Source organism: Electrophorus electricus, chromosome 14, assembly GCF_013358815.1.
Source record: "Electrophorus electricus isolate fEleEle1 chromosome 14, fEleEle1.pri, whole genome shotgun sequence".
NCBI classification, from domain to species: Eukaryota; Metazoa; Chordata; class Actinopteri; order Gymnotiformes; family Gymnotidae; genus Electrophorus; species Electrophorus electricus.
Genome location: NC_049548.1, coordinates 9,737,167 through 9,755,496, shown reverse-complemented (window position 1 = coordinate 9,755,496; position 18,330 = coordinate 9,737,167). Strand labels below are relative to the sequence as shown.

The 18,330-nt window shown below is 39.6% G+C and overlaps 1 protein-coding gene across 1 annotated transcript; it reads left to right on the top strand.

The window, feature by feature from the left end:
- The first annotated feature begins 1,639 nt into the window (after window positions 1-1,639).
- opn4b (opsin 4b) lies at window positions 1,640-18,167 on the top strand. Its single transcript, XM_027002686.2, has 11 exons — window positions 1,640-1,706; window positions 6,528-6,670; window positions 7,258-7,391; window positions 10,524-10,727; window positions 11,227-11,398; window positions 11,613-11,777; window positions 13,196-13,303; window positions 14,336-14,507; window positions 14,629-14,838; window positions 16,614-16,679; window positions 17,677-18,167. The coding sequence occupies exons 2-11, from the start codon at window positions 6,534-6,536 to the stop codon at window positions 17,857-17,859; spliced, it is 1,551 nt and encodes a 516-aa protein (XP_026858487.2). The 5' UTR covers window positions 1,640-1,706; window positions 6,528-6,533; the 3' UTR covers window positions 17,860-18,167.
- The last annotated feature ends 163 nt before the right edge of the window (window positions 18,168-18,330 follow it).

The window sequence follows — 18,330 nt, the reverse complement described above, 5'->3', positions numbered from 1 at the left end:
GATCAAAACCTGTAGGTAAAATAACACTTAGAATTCCCACTGGAACTGTCCTGGAATCTCCCTTGCTCTGCATTACTCTTTTGTATGGCATTTGAACTGTCTTCACTGTGATCTTGGTTGAGTGAACCTCACAAAATATGACTAACACATGACTGCATATTTTACATCCGGAAAACGTTTTCAAGTAGCCTTTCTTCTAATTGAATTCCATCTCGATGTGCTCATGGCTTTGCCTGCACATTGAGCAACAGTCTTATGACAACAAAGACAAAAAAGTAACAGAATTAGATCAGCAAGCGAGACCTCGAGGATGCCTCACACAACCTCTTATGCCCAAAAATCTTATGCAATACTATATTTACTGAACATATAAATCAAACAAAGCCTTACTGTGTAAGTTATAGCTTGCTCCATATTCCACTGTTCTTACAGTAAACCCAGCACTGTTACCTCAGACTGCCTTGCATAGGCCTTATCTGCTTAGTATCATATTTGTTTGCTGTTTAGTGCCTGGGGTGGTCCTCTGCAAGACTGAAAACCGCTAAACTATAGCACGGGTTCTGCTACATTTTTGACCCATGGGCTAGCTTTAGTCTTCATTACCCCAGCCATAAGGGTATGGAAGTGACTGTTTGCATTATGTTACTACAGATGATCTGTGCATACACAACTTTATATTCAGTGGGAAGGAATTCATTTTAAACATTTTGAGCAAATCAATGTATAATCTGCCTAACTATTTTTGTAGCAGGTGCTATTTCTTCTCAATATCCTGTTTCCTTATATATTGTTTTGAGATGTGTGTGTGTGTATCTGTCTGTCTGTCTGTGTCTGTGTGTATGTTATAGTGTAACTCTGGCACATATACACTCAAGGAGCAAGTGGGCATACAGGCTTACCTTATATTGTAGGTGGGGATATTAATGGCTTCATGGCTTAGTTGAATTCACGGTGCTTGAGTGTGTTTTGATCTATGCTCTGTTACAGAGCTCTGTGCATACTGTGGTGGTCTGTTTGGGATGTGCTCAGTGATCACACGTGATTACTACACTAAATGGATACTTTGACCTCCATGGAGCCTTCGTCCCATCTTTGGGTGGAGTGAATTCTGTCTCTCAGTCTTTCTCTCTCTCTCTCTCCCTCACACACACACACACACACACACACACACACACACACACACACGCACACACACACACGCACACACACACACGCGCACACACACACACACACACACACACACACATAAATACTCTGGCACATATACACTCATGGAGCCAGTGAGCATGCAGGCTTACATTATATTGTAGGTGGGGGTATGAATGGCTTAGCTGAATTCAGGGTGCTTGAGTTAGTTCAAGGCACTGCAAAGCCTAACTGCACATTTGCGTGCACTCCCGTACACGTTTATTGTACACTGACCAATTCATCATATGCATAGTTGGTTCTGTTAACGGTTACTTCTGGGTTCCTTAGGAAACGACGAATATAATTTTCCAAATCACACCCGTAGTTTTTCGAATTTTTAATGGGAATTTTTCCAAAACTGAAACAGACGCTCTAAATTTCTTCTGTCTAATCTTCTATTTGTGCGTCCTGCCTTCTCCGCGATGAGCGCTTCGGGAATCCCCAGCGCAGCCGGGAAGACACCTGCGCCATGGAATTCTAGCGCGGTGGTAATAGAACAGCCCACGGTCGCTACTTCGGTAAGAAGACGAGAACTTTATTTTCCAGATGCAAACCGCACTTTTTTTTTCTACTTTTACTGCTTAGAGTTTGATCATTGTGAAATGTAAAGTTTCTCTCTGTAAAGATTATCTATGACAATACAACTTTTCACTTAATAGCTAAACACAATTTAACTACCCTTTTTAAAGAAGTTGCGTACGTAAATATAAGAACCTGCGTGGATAGCTGGTATCCGTCACGCGCCTCTGCTCAAGCTTATTGAAACTTATTAAAGTTTCATATATCAATATTCTTTGCGGTTGGCAGGTAGATTCTAAGACATGGATGTGTTCTGTAGAACTTGATAACTACATGTAAGATGGGAGCAATTTACGACCGTCACATTCAAAGCTGATTCGTTTAAATTGCTGTATATATATATATATATATATATACAGAGAGAGAGAGAGAGAGAGAGAGAGAGAGAGAGAGAGAGAGAGAGAGAGAGAGAGAGAGAGAGAGTGTTTTTAATCCTTACTTTTTACTGGCAAATTTTCCAAAACTGAAACAAACGGTCTTTGCTGCTAAGTGGCATGTTTTAGAACTTACAGATCGAAACCTGTAGGTAGAATAACAGTGGAACTGGAACTGCTTTGAATCTCCCTTACTCTGCATTACTCTTTTGTATTGCATTTGAACTTCACTGTGATCTTGGTTGAGCGAACCTTACATATGTATTTAAATTTACAATTTACTTTAGGGAAACACATCACAGAGACTGGGTAAAAATCCGATCTTTACTTAGGCTATGCACTTTCGTCAGGCGGAGATTCATTTAGTTTTCCTTTTGGAAGGCTGCAGCATTGGTCACTAGCATTTTTTTTAATATATCAAGGTTGTATTGATAAGAAATTGAGAGATCTGTGGAGATATGGGGAGAAGGGATGTGTGTACTTCAATATTTGCGTTGAATTGCCTCCTTCCAAATATGTCAAATTTACCATAAAGTCATGTTTATGTAATTGTTTTGGAATTAACGTTTCCTAATTTTTTCATCAAAAGTGAAAGAAACTCACAAATTTGTGATTGACTTAAGCCATTCTCCATCTCCACATCACTATTTACAGTTGATTCAGAGGGCCCAAAGATAGGTAATGGAATATGGAATATTCTAGGGATTATAGATGTCATTATATGTCATGTATAGGTGACAATTTTCTTGCAGTGCCCAGGAATTCTGGCATTGCCTTTGACTACATCTGTCTGCACTAATATTACTAATAATATGCCTACAGAAACTGTTAATCAAGATCATTAGAGGTGCTAAAGATATGCAAATGTTTTATCAAAAACTTAGATAGGACATAACCATAAGCATTTTTAATGCTTCTCTGTGCTGTTACATATATTTTATTCACCTAAGTGTTATGACATAAATCCCACAAGCCCAAAGTCCCCACCCACTACCCCTGGATATTAAAGCAATATAGTAAATATGATAATTTTACTTTTTTAATATTTGGACACAGGTCCTTAGCAGTGCTCTAGCTGGCAAATAAATTTAAGAAAGACTGCAGATGCATGTGCTGACTGCAGTTGGTCCAGTGATGCTGCAGTTTCCTTTGGGATCAATAAAGTGTCAGCTTTTTTCTCAAGAACATAAATTGTTTGCATTGCATGTATATAATGATATGTCAGTTTCAGCACTACTGACTTTGCCTTCTCCAATATCCATCTACTCTGAGACTTAAGTAAAGGCTTGAAGAAATTCACACACAAGGGACAGTTCAGTTTATCTGTGCATATCTTTCTTGTCAGTGAACTACAAACCGGTCTAAACAGGTGTGTATCCCGTCCACAAAAATGATTGACCTTAATCAAGGTTTGTGTGATGTGGCAGGAGTGTGACTGTGTTAGTCTTCCATTAGGACTCTTCTCCAATAGATAGCTGACTGTCCTGCACATGGGATGCCTGCATTGCTTCATCATTGACCATTGTCACTGATTAGGACATTAAACTCAGCTTTGAAAGAGCACCGATACATCCTTTTGTAAAGTGGTGGTCTTTCCAAGACCTCTGACACTGCAGAAAGGTCCGAGTGGTGAGCACTGCTGTGTCTCATCTTAAAGTGCCTCAAGTTAAATCAGCTGAGTGGAAGGGATCCATTAACTCATGATCTGTTCTGTGATTTCACTGTCATTATTCTTTAGGTTGTGTCCCCTGTCACTAGAGCAGCTACGCAGCCGAACTCTGATCATTCACGTCAACTTCTTGATCATTCACTTCAGCTCTCTGCTGAAGGATTGGCTTGCTTCTGAGCTCCTCTTCCCCTGGGAACAAATACACTGTAATGTTCTTTCTTTATTTTGCTGCTGTTGCATGAGCCCCTTGTGCATTACTGATAAGGCTCTCTGTCGTGAACCCCAGCCTGTGTTTGAGTAATGGTGACACTGTTGAAGTTGTTCAATTGCTTTCTGCAGATTTGTCCCCATTGTGACAGCATATGCCTCTGTGTTCTAATCTCTAATCCCTTATCAATAAAGCTAAAAGAAAAGCCATTAATATCACTGACATCTGGGGATTAAACATGTCAGCATGAAAGCCTGTCTGGATCCAGCTTTCCAGAAATAATGACTTGAGATGAATTTTGGGGTCAATATTTAAGTCTATTTGAGTGTCAAACCCAACAAAAACACAAACATTTTCCTTCAATTTGACTTGAATATATTGCTATTCTGTTGGACCTTTGGTACAGGAGGTATGGGAACTGGAAGATTGCCAAATGCAGATACAAGATGGAGTGTTTTATAGGTACACATTTATGTTATTACTCACCTTGAGCTCAGAGACAAGTCAGTCTGTCTCTGCTCTCTTAGGATGGAGGTTACGGAAGCAACACTGATGTCTAATGGAATATCAACAGTGAAATGTATGTCAACACAGGGAAGAAGAAAAAGCTTTCAGTGGCCCATAGCCTCTGCACCAGGGACCCTTGGTAACTCTTCGTTTCACAGCTTGGACATGACAGAGCAGAGCTGGTGCTATGTGCTAAACAATCAAGGTCCAAACCTGATGAGTTGAGGCTGGGACATGTGCTTAGTTGTTATATATTAAATTCTAGTAGATCTTCCTTCTCATCCAGGGGATGTTGCTTCTCTGATTATTCATTATATGCAACCAATCAGCATTTGATTTCCTCTTATATTCTTTTAGCTGATTAGTTAAACTCACATGTCTGGTTAAGAGTTTAATGAACACTGTAAAAACTATTACGTAAGATTTCTGTTCAGATATCTGTTTAGCCTTACAAGAAAGGCCAGTTTTTAGTCTGTCTGACCATGACAGAGCACTTATTTGTCTCTATGGCCCCATGGTATTTTTCAGTAAACTTTTCTACACCCAGACTCTGTCACTGGGGACTCATTTTTCATTCTGGAAGTGTTTAAGAGTTCCTCCGAGATCCTCTGCTGAAAAGCTGAGCCTGGAACATGGAGATTTAGGCCAAGCTCAGTAGATGTTGAGAAGCAGGCAGGGTCATGTCATTTTGTGATTCAGGTATATGCAAAGTAGCCACAGTCCACTTCAAACACTTTTATTCAACTTTAATCAATTTCAACCACCTGACAAATGCTTACCGCTAGATCTTGGTGCATTTTAGTACTACAGACATGTTTGCAAGTATACTTAAAAAGAGAGCAAAGGAACACAGGAGGAAAAATTGTGACATTTGTCATGTAATGAAACACATTCTATCTGGCCTTTTCCATTTGGGTAATGGCACATATTATCTCAAAATATTAATATAGGATTAACCCCTTCTTACAATGAAAACAGAACTTATACTATAGACTGAGTGTTGGCTTCAGTTAATAAAAAGAGATTGTTGCTGTAGTACAGCACCGGGTTTATTAACAATCATGCCACATAGCACTCTGTGTCTCTCTGTAATGTTCCTCCATGTATATTCCCTGCCTATTGCTACCTACTTTGTCACACATGGAGGGTGTATCTAGCCGTTACCCTACTGAGAACTGTATCTAATGATTATCCCACAGTGAACCGCATATAAAATTCAACACTATAAATGTCAGAAATAAAAGTCCTCTGTTGTATGATTGCCTTAATTATATTCCATTTTTCTGAATTTTTGCTTATTTCTTCACAAAATTATTGACATGAAAACCAAAATGAAAAAAAAAATTGGAAATAGATTTGAAAAATTGTCAGCATTATTTTTTCCAACCCAGTCATATCACACACAAAGAAGATACGACAGAATGAGATTATAAACTCATTAATTCTGCACTACAGAGTGAGATTATGAACTCCTTAATACTGCACTACAGAGTGAGATTATAAACTCATCAATTCTGCAATGTTTTCTGAAGTATGCAGACTGCAATGCAAATGTAAATGCTGCAGGCTTGCAAATATAAATTTGTATCTGCCCACCTCTCCAAGACCCAGTTCAGTCTGGGTGAGGCAAAATCAATAGAACAGTTCATGCGTGGATGGACCAGCGAATGGGTAAAGTGGCACTGGGAGACACAGATGCTGCAGCATTGAAAATTTTGCACTGGCTAATTGCAGTGTCCTGTAGAGTGGGCGCTCTGTGCCAGCCATGGGAGATGTGCTTATTCCCTGAAGTTACAGCATTCTTATAAAAGCTTTTGGTTGAGTCTATGAACAAATCAGAGCAGTTGTAGGACCGTGTGCTTGCTGTACTGCTGAAAGAGTTGCTTTGCCAGCTGAACATTCCTGCAAGAATGGGACCTCATGTGGAGTAGTTCAGAGATGTGCCCCAAAATGAACTCTGACTCTGATGTCTTACATGTACTTTGCTTGTCTTCACTCACAGGTGGCCATGGTTCAGGATGTCGCAAAACCTTTTCCCACTGTGGATGTTCCAGACCACGCCCACTACACTATTGGTTGTGTTATTTTAGTCATTGGCATCACTGGGATGGTTGGCAACTTCCTAGTCATTTACGCCTTCAGCAAGTAAGCTCTAAGAGAATCATCTCTCTCTGTTTGCCCCTAGAGATCTACTATCAAGGAGAATGTATGCCAAGGAGAATGTACACAATGAACTACAAAATGTCACTGCAAATTATACTGAACCAGTATGAGTGAAAATAAAGTGTCAGAGTATGACATCAGTGTGGATAAGTCTGTTGGGGAAGAGTTCATCCATCTGACCTTTTAGGATGACGTTTTGTAAACTAGTTTTTGTAAACAAAGTTTGGTAAACTAGACTTGCAACTGCATTATAAACCACAGTGTTGCAACCGGACAAGAAGTGTACTTATGTAGGCTATAGTTCTCTAATTGATGGAATATATCAAAGCATTGTCACAGCCTCAGGTATAGATAGTTCTCTGAGACCCAGGGAAATGGTGCCACTCCAGAATATGACAATGATCACAGTATGAAAGCATATCTGTCTCCCCTGCCTGTAGCCACCTGTCTCCCAGGTATCTGCTTAAAGTGTCCCAGAGGAAAAGCCAGAAGACCCCAACATGACTTGTGTCTAAACTGCAGGGCTCAATCTTACCATCTCTTGCTCTTTTCTGCATGTGCTTTTGCAGGAGTAGAAGTCTCAGAACCCCAGCCAACATGTTCATTATTAACCTGGCTGTCGCCGACTTCCTGATGTGTGTCACCCAGACACCCACCTTTTTCATCACCAGCATGCACAAGAGATGGATCTTTGGCGAGAAAGGTAATCTCACAGATAGCCATATATCCACTCATCTTATTCACACTCTTCTTTTGTCTCCTTTAATGGCTCACTTCAAGGCCATCATAGCTTCTTTGGCAGATGCTAAAGAGGTTGATGTCTGAGAAGCTGCCCTTGAACATTCATTGATTAAGTAGTATTCTTGATGATGATTGAACTGATGATTATCAGTTAGTGGTAGCTCAGTGGTTAAGGTACTTGCATTATAATCAGAATGTTGCTGGTTCAAGCCCCACCACTGCCAGGTTGCCCCTGAGCAAGGCCCTTAACCCTCCATTGCTCAAGTTGTGCTCAGTTATAATTGTAAGTTGCTTTGGATAAAAGTGTAGGCTAAATGCCATAAGTGTAAATGTCAGCAAAATGCCATAAATGTTATAAGCTCTCTCTGCTCTTGCACCAAGTACTTATAAACCATCTGAATGATGTTGAAAGTAGATGGAAACCTGTGTGGATTCTGCAGATTGAGGTTAAATTTTAGAGGACTCAATCCTGACAATATCTTACACAGTCTGTGTGTTTGATAAAGGTTATGGTTCACCCTGATGTCAAGCTACATTTACCTGTTTCTAGTTTCCGTTTTGTCCAAAAATAATGAACATTTGAGGAAAAATGGAATGCATGTTAATATTTAAAAGAAGAAGAAAAAATATTTGGCTGTTTTAGTCTTTGGTTTTAAATAGAATGACATGAAGGAGTGTTTATTGTCTTTATTTCAGAAAACAATTACTATGTTGCTGTCAAACTGGTTTCTAAAGAAAAGTACAGCTAATAAAGACAATCTCAGTTAGCATGTAAAATTATGACAGATGCTTAAAGTTTCTGTTACCTTTCATCCATAAAAGTTTAACAGTAAACTAATTTGGTCTAATCATATTTGACAGTCATCAAAAAATCATAATTACAGTTACATAATTAGTTTTGCTATGTGAATTAGCAATGTAGTTATGTTGGAAACATAAATAAGTAAAAGTTAAAAAGGTTTTAAAGTTCCAATTTATTTTGTGGTCCTTTTTATAATAGATTCTGTAAATCAGGACCATTTTACTAGAGTGCACTTGTGATGTTTTAACTGCATTTGTACTTAGGTTAACCATTCTAAGGCTAAAACATTAGACTTTAATTTGATTTTGTTCCTGTCTATGGGCAATTGTATAATTACCTTGTATGAATAAAGTTAATTTAATAACATCTTAATACATACATGTTAACAACATATTCTCCCATATCAAACTTTTTGGAGAATCTTTATTGAAGCATTTTTCAATATGAAGCAATTTTTAATATTTATCATCTTTTTAAAACACTCGAGTACCTGTTAAACTCAATTCAAATGCAATTAAATTGAAAAATCTAATGAAATTACACCATCATCCATTGGCAAAGAAACAAAGCTGGTGGTTGGTGGTGAAAGTAGATGAATTTTGAAGCTAGTGTAAACATTTTTTTATGTAAACCAATCTCCCTACACTAATGTTCACTGACTTCTACAAATCATCTGACTGGAAACTGTGACATCACATTGGAGGCTTTATATTACTGAAATGTGAAAGAAGATGCTGTGGTATTTTGAGTTGCCTTAAATGAATGCTCAATAATAAATAAGCACATATTTTATTAGCTGGATTGACTGTGGAGACTTTGATCACTGCTGTTCTTAAATCTTTAAACATTTCCTATTTGAAAGTCCATTCTTTCTCTCACTTTTCTCTCTCGTTATCTATGTTTCCTTCCATACCTTGCTCTAAGTTTATACTGAAAATGTTAGTACTGAAGGTAAATGCATCAGCTCCTTCTGGTATGAATCACTTTCATTAAGTCATCTGCTGGTGGACAGTGTGGTAAGTGAGTGTGCATGCAACACTGAATACAATAAGTATAGTGCTGACTCCCAGTCACGGAGAAGAACATACACACCACCTCACCCAAAAACACAGCATTCAGTAGCCAGAAGATGACTGCCACCTCTGCTTTTGACCCAAATGAGTATCAGTAGGAATGGAGCTTCCATACAGACAAATATACCAGTCATATAGACATCACACCTTTAAAGCGATATGTATTTACCTGAAATTACTATAGGCCATACGTGCCTTGATGTATTTAACAGTTGTGTAAAAATGTGGCTGTGTAAATATGTAGGGCTGTGTAACCTTTTTGACAATGACTCTGACATTTCAAATAACATGAAATGACTCTGAATTTCTGAAGTGCCTCTCCACTGAACTGTGATGGTAAACATGGAAATGTTTGATTTTGCCATAGACTAGTTCAAGCCTCAGATAGGATATCTCTGTAGACATACAAAACAAACCTACAGGCCTACAGACACATGTGTGTGTGCATGGGTGAGTTCTGAGCTAAGTTCTCATGAAGATGAAGCTTTTTCAAGCATGCACCGACGCTAGTGCACACTATTGAAAACAGCCACACAGCTACACATCTTTTCTAGGGCTAATCTATGCATAGTATGTCCTAATCCAGGAATAGTATATAGCAGCTGTGTATACCATCTATTACATAAAACAGTAAGGGTGCTTCTGAATGCCAGTCATGTCCGATGCATACTTGAGCCAACAGTAATGCATTATTTATTTGAATAATATCTTTATTTGAAGTTAAGCAACATTTTTTAATCTGTGCTCTACAGTACAGAGTGAGAGCAGCTTTGGGGAAATCTCATACTTCCTGTTAGCAGTATCTTTTTGGTCGAGGTGAGATTATTCTTGATGTTTTCAAAGTATGGAGTCCTGCAATATGGGTTTAATCTTATAATCATTATTCTAACACTCAAACATTGTATACTAATTTGTAATACTAACATTCTAATTTCAAGTTAGGTGTTTTGGTACATGCATTGTTTACCAGAAGTGGCATTTCCATTATGATTGAGGCAAAATAAACACCTACAGTGTTTCCATAGGTCCATCTGACCCACACACTAGCTGTTAACACTGGGCACTTTGCAGACTTTGCTGTATAGATGTGATCAAGCCAGCGAACTGATTTCCATGTTTTGAAATTAATGTAACTAGGTATACAATGGCTAGCTGTGGCATATAACAATGAAAACATTTGTTGAACTGAATCTGTTTTTATCTCTTTCTCCTCCTGCAGGCTGTGAGCTGTATGCATTCTGTGGTGCTCTCTTTGGAATCTGCTCAATGATCACACTCATGATTATTGCAGTGGATCGATACTTTGTTATCACCCGACCTCTGACTTCCATTGGCAAGATGTCACACAAACGCGCCCTCATCATCCTCATTGCTGCCTGGATGTATACCATCAGCTGGAGCCTTCCTCCCTTCTTTGGGTGGAGTGAGTGTTCTCTCTCACTCGGTTCCTCTGTCTCTCTCTCACACACACACTCATGGAGCCAGTAAGCATGCAGGATTACAGTATAATGAGTATATAGCGCTCTGTGAAATGTTTGAAAATCATTTTAAAAATATTACTAAAAAAGATATTTATTCAAATATTTTTATTTTGATTTGAGTACTTGAGATAAATCTCTCATGTTACTGAAATGTAATGTGTATGAAGTAAATGCAATTAATTAAAAGTAATTTAAAGTAAAAGCCAGTATTTTTCAGGTATGAAAACTGAATACTGCTATCTCAAAAGATACTGCAGCCTTAGTAAGGAAAGTAAGAAACAGAGCACTGATATTTATTAATATTTATCTTATTAGATAAAGTAACAAATGCCTACTTTCAGAAAGTCTGCATGGCTGACAATACTCACTGATTTGAAAAAGAAAAAGGTTAAGGGGTTATGTTTCATAGAGTGTCATGTTCTTGTGTCCTGTGCCTCTTAGGTGCATATGTTCCTGAGGGTCTATTGACATCCTGCACGTGGGACTATGTGACCTTTACTCCATCTGTACGCGCCTACACAATGATGCTCTTTGTCTTTGTCTTCTTCATCCCCCTGTTTGTCATTATTTACTGCTACATGTGCATCTTCCGCACCATTCGGAACACCACCAGGTCAGTTTCGTTGGCACACTCCTCCTCTAGACAGCAGATCCAGGGGTTCACAGGATGCAGTGATTTGCACTGAGCAGGCGAAATATGTGATTAAACATCCAATATTACGTAACATTTGAAAAAATACTTATGTTAATACTGTTTGTATAGCTTGTGTAATGTAGTGAATGTGTGATTGTGATTATGTGTGCGTGTGTGAGTGTGTGTGTTACAGCGCTGTGGAGAAAATCAATAGGGACGGGGGAACCACCGAAGACTCAAGAAAGTTCAAGCGACTTAAGAGTGAATGGAAGATGGCAAAAGTGGCTCTCATAGTCATACTGCTGTATGTCATCTCCTGGTCTCCATATTCCTGTGTGGCCCTGACTGCTTTTGCAGGGTGAGAATGAATATTTACATCTGTGTCATTTAGCTCCTGTGTTTGACATTTATTGTACAACACTGCGCCTTGTCACATGCAACACATTTATGTGTATTCTGTAAAGGAATGTTTCCCCAGCCACGTGTTTTGTGAGTTTGCCTTATATTTTTTAAATGTCTGAAAAGTAGAAGTGTCTGTCCTTTAAACAAGACAGAAATTATGGTATTAATGATTTCTCATTCTTTCTTAAAATTAGACTGAATATGGTGACAGAAAGGAGTTACTTTATAAATAAATGGAGTGCAGAGAAGCTCTATGACACACATTACAGTTATAGTACCTTTCTACTTGCACTTTTACTCTCATGACCTTCATTCAGTAAACACAGAAAAAGAATAAACTGAATAAACTATTTTCTTTTCCTTAGACTTTCATTGCAGATCATTTGTGATATTCTTTATTTTCAGTTTGACTTAGCAGTTTTATTACTGTGATTATAATATTGGTGTTAAATCACAAACCTTAGCAAAAAGAAAACTAGTTTCGATTAAATGAAAACTCCAGCATTGTTTCCTTTGCCATCTGTAAACAGCTAGGCTCTACACAACCAAACACATGAAAAGCCCAGATTGATCAATCAAATCCTAAAACAATATTCATTCTCATTTACAAAGATGCTTCCAAAGACCAAAGCTAAATATAATGGCAATCTCATAATGCTTTTCTATATCCACCTCCAACTATGCCGTGCTGCTTAGGCTCTGCTTCCAAGTTACTTCACTGAGAGAGATATATGGACAATAGAAATGTGCACAGTGCAATTTCAGTTTACAAAGAATTTGGAAAAATCTTGTGAGATCAGGTCATGGTCAAAAATTGTTAAAGGTCCTTGTAGCAGAATTGGCAGTAGACTATAATTTCTGAGGACAGTTTTCTTGATTTCTATGTTAATTTTTAATGTTGTCATATTTCAGGCTTTATGTTATTGTGCAAGCATTTAAAAACATTTTACTAATAAACAGATATAAAAAATTATAGCTGACTGTTAAATCACAAAGGCAGATTAAGTAATGGCAAACCTTATCTCCTAGCATCAACTAAAGGTGGTGATAAATGTAACTGGCATAAATTGCTATTAAATGTCTACTAAACTAAATTGCTACTAAAGAACAGTCTAATTAAGATGTATTAAACACAGTGGTCTTTTAGCTTTGCATAGTTATTTAGGCCCTGGTGCACTGTACTCTATAGAGAAACTCCCTCTGCTATTGAGACTCTGACCACCGAGGCAAGTTTGAGGTAGGATAAGCCTCAGGAAGGAGCAATTTCCCCCATTTTTCTCCTTCAGTACAGGGTAATGAAGCTGACACGGGCAGTAAACGAGCTAAGCAATGGTGTGTAATGTGACTATTTTGTCTGGCCCTTTTTCTCTGCAGATATGCTGACATGCTCACACCCTATATGAACTCTGTTCCTGCTGTCATCGCCAAGGCCTCAGCCATCCACAACCCCATCATCTATGCCATCACCCACCCAAAATACAGGTACTGTGCTGCTCTGCTCTCAAGCTCATCAGTGCTGCTGTAGCATGAAGTGGCTTATGGCCCTGATCAGCAGGTGAGGCTGTGCTCGTGAAGTGGCTTATAGCCCTGATCAGCAGGTGAGGCTGTGCTCGTGTAGTGGCTTATAGCCCTGATCAGCAGGTGAGGCTGTGCTCGTGTAGTGGCTTATAGCCCTGATCAGCAGGTGAGGCTGTGCTCGTGTAGTGGCTTATAGCCCTGATCAGCAGGTGAGGCTGTGCTCGTGTAGTGGCTTATAGCCCTGATCAGCAGGTGAGGCTGTGCTCGTGAAGTGGCTTATAGCCCTGATCAGCAGGTGAGGCTGCGCTGGCAGGGAAAGTGAATACCTGCTGGCGATCCTGACAAATCCTTTGTCTTTATGAGTGAGTTGCCTTCAGTGTTCTGAAATAATATAAATCAGAAGATAGAATCTGGACTCAGTGTCACGACTCAGACAGGGCAGTGCACCCGGGCTTAATAAACAATGGATCTGTGCATCTGTCCAAGAAGGTTCACTGTGCAAAGAAAACATTCAAATAAGCCCTGTGCTTGTAATAAGTGTAATATTCAAGTCTGGCTGCGCTAAGGACAGCAGGGCCCTAGAGCCTTATTTACATTGTATGATCACTGTTCACATACAAGGAGAACACAAGTGAAGAGCTGTGGACTCTGGAGTGCTCTCTAGGACATTTAATTTAGTTACTTTAGTAACCTTTTTGCCTAAAGGTTGCCATATACCTCTAAATAAAAGTCAAATCATCTTTTAGCTCTGATAGCTTGATGATGCCCTTATAATTAGCTCACACACACACACACACACACACACACACACACACACACACACACACACACACACACACACACACACACACTACTATAGTACAGTGTTTTTTCCTTATGAGTATTTCAATCAGTTTTTTTTTGTTTTTCTTCCTTTCTTCTTTTTTTAACCTTGGTTTTTCTCCCCATCTGTCATATGCTGCCTCCCTGTGCACTCCCTCCCCTATCCTGCGACAGGTCTGCTTTGGCCACGTTCATCCCCTGCCTGGGAGCACTACTGTGCGTGCCGCGTGGAGGCCGTCTCCTCAGCACCAGTTTCACGTCCACACGCCGTTCCACGATCAACACCAGCAATGACCTGCACTGCTCTACCAAGTCCCGCCTTTCCTCCGCGTCCGAGAGCGAGACCGTATGAGTGCCTCTCCCCACGCCAGCCGTTAGCACTCCTGCAGAGTCATGCTGTCCACTGGGCACATTCTCCTGCTAGGAGGCTGCCATAGTTTCTATTGCTTTGTGCATTTCTCTTTCAGGGCTTGATGAACACAGAGGAAGACCTGTCATGTCTGGCTAGCCGTCAGGTGTCCTGTGACCTCCGTAAGGAGCTGGCCGAGCTGAAACACGGATGCTCTGTGAAAGAGAACACAAAGGGCCACAACTCGGGTGGCTTTGACAGGAAACACACACACAGTTCTGTTGGACCGGCTCTGAACAACACCGACAGTGCCAACATCAGTATGAGTGTGAGTCCACACCGTCACCCTCCTGATTATCAGTAGTACCCAGCAGATCTTTATACCTGGGTTAGTGAAAGACCAGCGGGGAGGTTGTAATGTTTCTAATAATATTTGCTAAAATGACTAGACTTCCAGGGAAGAGAAATTTCAGTTACACCCTGTAATGCTACACACAGAAAATTACATGGCATTAATTCCATAATGAAAATTATGCAAGCAGAAACTTTTAACTGACACAGCTAAAAGCTATATCAGGAGTCTATGCTTATGAAGCATTTTGCAGTGTTTTGACTGCATGATATTAAAGGAGACTAACTTGAGGTAGCTGTGCTATCACAGCTTGAGATTTCCAAGGTGTTTCCATTAGGTGTCTGTCTGATCTTTTTACTCATCAGATCAAGATGCTTTCCTGTCTTCATTTTTAAGTTAAATAAATCTTAGTTTTTATCTTTCCACCATGGTTTATTAATTTATTGGGAGTCTTTAGATGTTATTTATATTGATATACTTAGGACCTTGTAACAATTTATAAGCATTGTAATCTTCTCCCTTCTCCATTCTCTTTGTACTCACATGTTTGTGTTCCTCGTAGAACTAACATGCACACAGTACATTTTTCATTGTTCTAATAATTCTTAAGGACCCTATTTTAACATAGTGTAATGAACACTAATTATTTCCCTGTGTTAATACACTGAATAAATCTATTTCCAATACCCCCAAATTTACCTGTACCCAAGAGCAATAATGTGTTGTATGCTTTGTACATAATAAGATTAACCAAAAAAAAACAAAAAAAACAATTTAAAAATATATTTTATATGGCAAGGTAATAATTTACAAAGAGATGCTGAGATTAGACCCAACTGTTGATTTTGGTCCCTTCCTGCCCAATGAGTCCTGAAGGGTAAATGTAATGGCCCCTTCTCCTCAACTCCTCCCCCTCAAGTCTGTCTAGCGTCTCATTGATGTTTGTCGTCATAAGTGTGTGTGTTTTTTCCCTTATTAGTTTGTCATTTGTTGCATCTGTCACTAGTTACACTCCTTGTCAGCTTGTGTATTTAAAGCCAGCCTCGTGTCTGTTCTTGTGTCTGTTGGTGTTTAACTACACATACGCTGTTCTTCAGCCTACTCAATTGTGCCTGCAGTTATTTGTCGTGTTTTCCATTCTGTCGTTTAGTGTTTCGTTTTGCTATCGTTCAGCAGAGTGCTTTGCATTTGTTTCTTGTTTGTTGCGTGTTCAATGAACTCTGTGTTACACATCAGAGCTCACCTCAGCATTCTGCCTCTGCCTCCATATGACATTACAAATACATTTTAATGAGGCCACATCACTATGTGGACCAAAGGATCAGGTTAATTTAGGTCATGTGACATGAATCATTAAGTGGTTAAGGTTTGAACTGGACCAAAGGAATAGCGTTCACTTACTGTGTGATGAAAGCGAGGTCCCTGGGCCTAAACTGTTGGTCTTTAAGATAATCCTCCATAAATAGCTTTATGACCAGATATTCTGGCTCAGCGGGTGGCAAATGTGTCCGGTGAGGGGCGCTCTTCTCCCCAGCTGAACACACAATAAGAAACATGCAAAGAAGATATTACGATTTTGACAGGACATGGAGGTGGAGGTGCGTGTGCTGAAATACAAAGAACTATGAGGTTTTGGTCATATTGAAATTACATATACTGTACATGTGTAAATATTCTATGCTGCTTGAGTATAACTAATGGAACTTGTTGAATAAGAAGATCTGTTGATAACACTGACTCATTAACCACAGATGGTGGCAAATCAAGATGACATATCCGTGCCTGAGGTTAGCGACTCCAGTTGTGCACCAGCCACTGTAAGTGCCCTGATATTCATCCTGTGTGTAGCTCAGGCAATAAACATGCAAGTGGAATTTTGTTTTAAAGTAAAAACTTATCTGCTGTTGCTACATACTAAATATTAAGGCTATAAAGAAGGCTGTTGTTTTAAAACATTAAAACTTTTAAAAAGCGCTTTAGAGCCCAAACTGTAAAACCCAATAAAGATGACCTTATTCAACTGCTTTTCCATCACTGGTCTACATATCTTGTACTTACTAATGCAGGTTAAACAATTAAAGCCTTTCTGGTTTAGTTATTATTAAAGCTAATCATATGTGTTGAGCTACAGAGTTTAAAAGTGAATCACGTATAGTTGAGATATTTGTTTTATGTTGACCAAAGCCAACTTTTGGATACCTTTTTGTGGAGGCACCTTTCATTATGTAGGTGACTTTTTGGAGGGTTACATACATATAGGTGCAGCCGCCTGCTAAGCATGGTCAGCTCCGCCCACAGAGAGCAGCACCTGCAGTTTACCGCAGATCTGTGAATGCAAGAGACTCCTCTTCTCAAACCCAGCAGAAATAATCCCATACCGACCACAACAAATGAATTGCTGTACTTCTAACAGAGAATCTCCATTGACAGTGCCTGGTTGACACCTAGCCTTAGGGGCTGCCCCTCCTGCCCTTAGACAGGTCCTGCCAGAGTGCCCAAGTGTCTCCACTGCCTCCAATGCTGAGGCTGGTGAGCTCACTGTGTGAGAAAATTACCTTGCTGTTTAGGGCCCAATGGCCCTTTGTTTCTTGTGCTAGCAGGGTTTTCTTTCTTCCATTATCCTGCTTCAGCTTGGGCTTTTTGCATTGTGTTGACCTTTTTTTCTTAATTCATCTAGGCATAACCAAAATAAGCAGTGTTATGAACTGTGAGATTAGGTCAGAAATGTGTAGCTATACAAGATGGTTATATAATCACTGTTAATTCACTGTCATTCGCACATTCTTTTTTGTGTTATGTGTGATCTTGGATTAGGTCGAGCAGGAGATGATCTCGGCTACGATTCCCTCTATCGTTGTAAGCTCTGAGTCCATGCCTGTTCTCTGGTCAGAAGGGGCAAGTGGCCACCCTTCTAAATGCCTGCCTGGTTCTTCCCTGCTCTCCTCTGATGCCATGGAACCCATCTCTGGGGATCTCATGAGCCTTCCACTGCCTTGAAGTACTGTTACTGTTGCCATTCCTCTGAACAGCATGTGTGCCATCAAAAGCCGTCTCCACCTTTTCTCTCATCCTTCCTTACAAGAATGTACATAAAACATATTTATTTGATCAGTCACCTAGTTTTGCAGTTGTCTGTTAAATGTTTGAACAGTCACAGTGCACAGGGGTCAAGGCAAAGTTTGGACTAGAGTCTCTTCCTTTGCTATGGTCTCTGGCAAAACTGGGCACCAAAATGGCTGGGGAGCTTTAGCTCCAGGAGTGGACACACCTTTCGCCATTCTACTAATCACAAAGAAAGGATTTTCAGCCATTTTCCTGCTCATTAAACTGCATCTCTGTGATGCAGAATAGACATTGTTGATTTTCAGAAATAGGCAGAATGCTTTTCAAGGTAGGAAAAGCTATCCTCAAACTCCCACCTAATGGATTCTATCACATTTTTCTTTTTTTGGTTTACTTTCAAGAAGT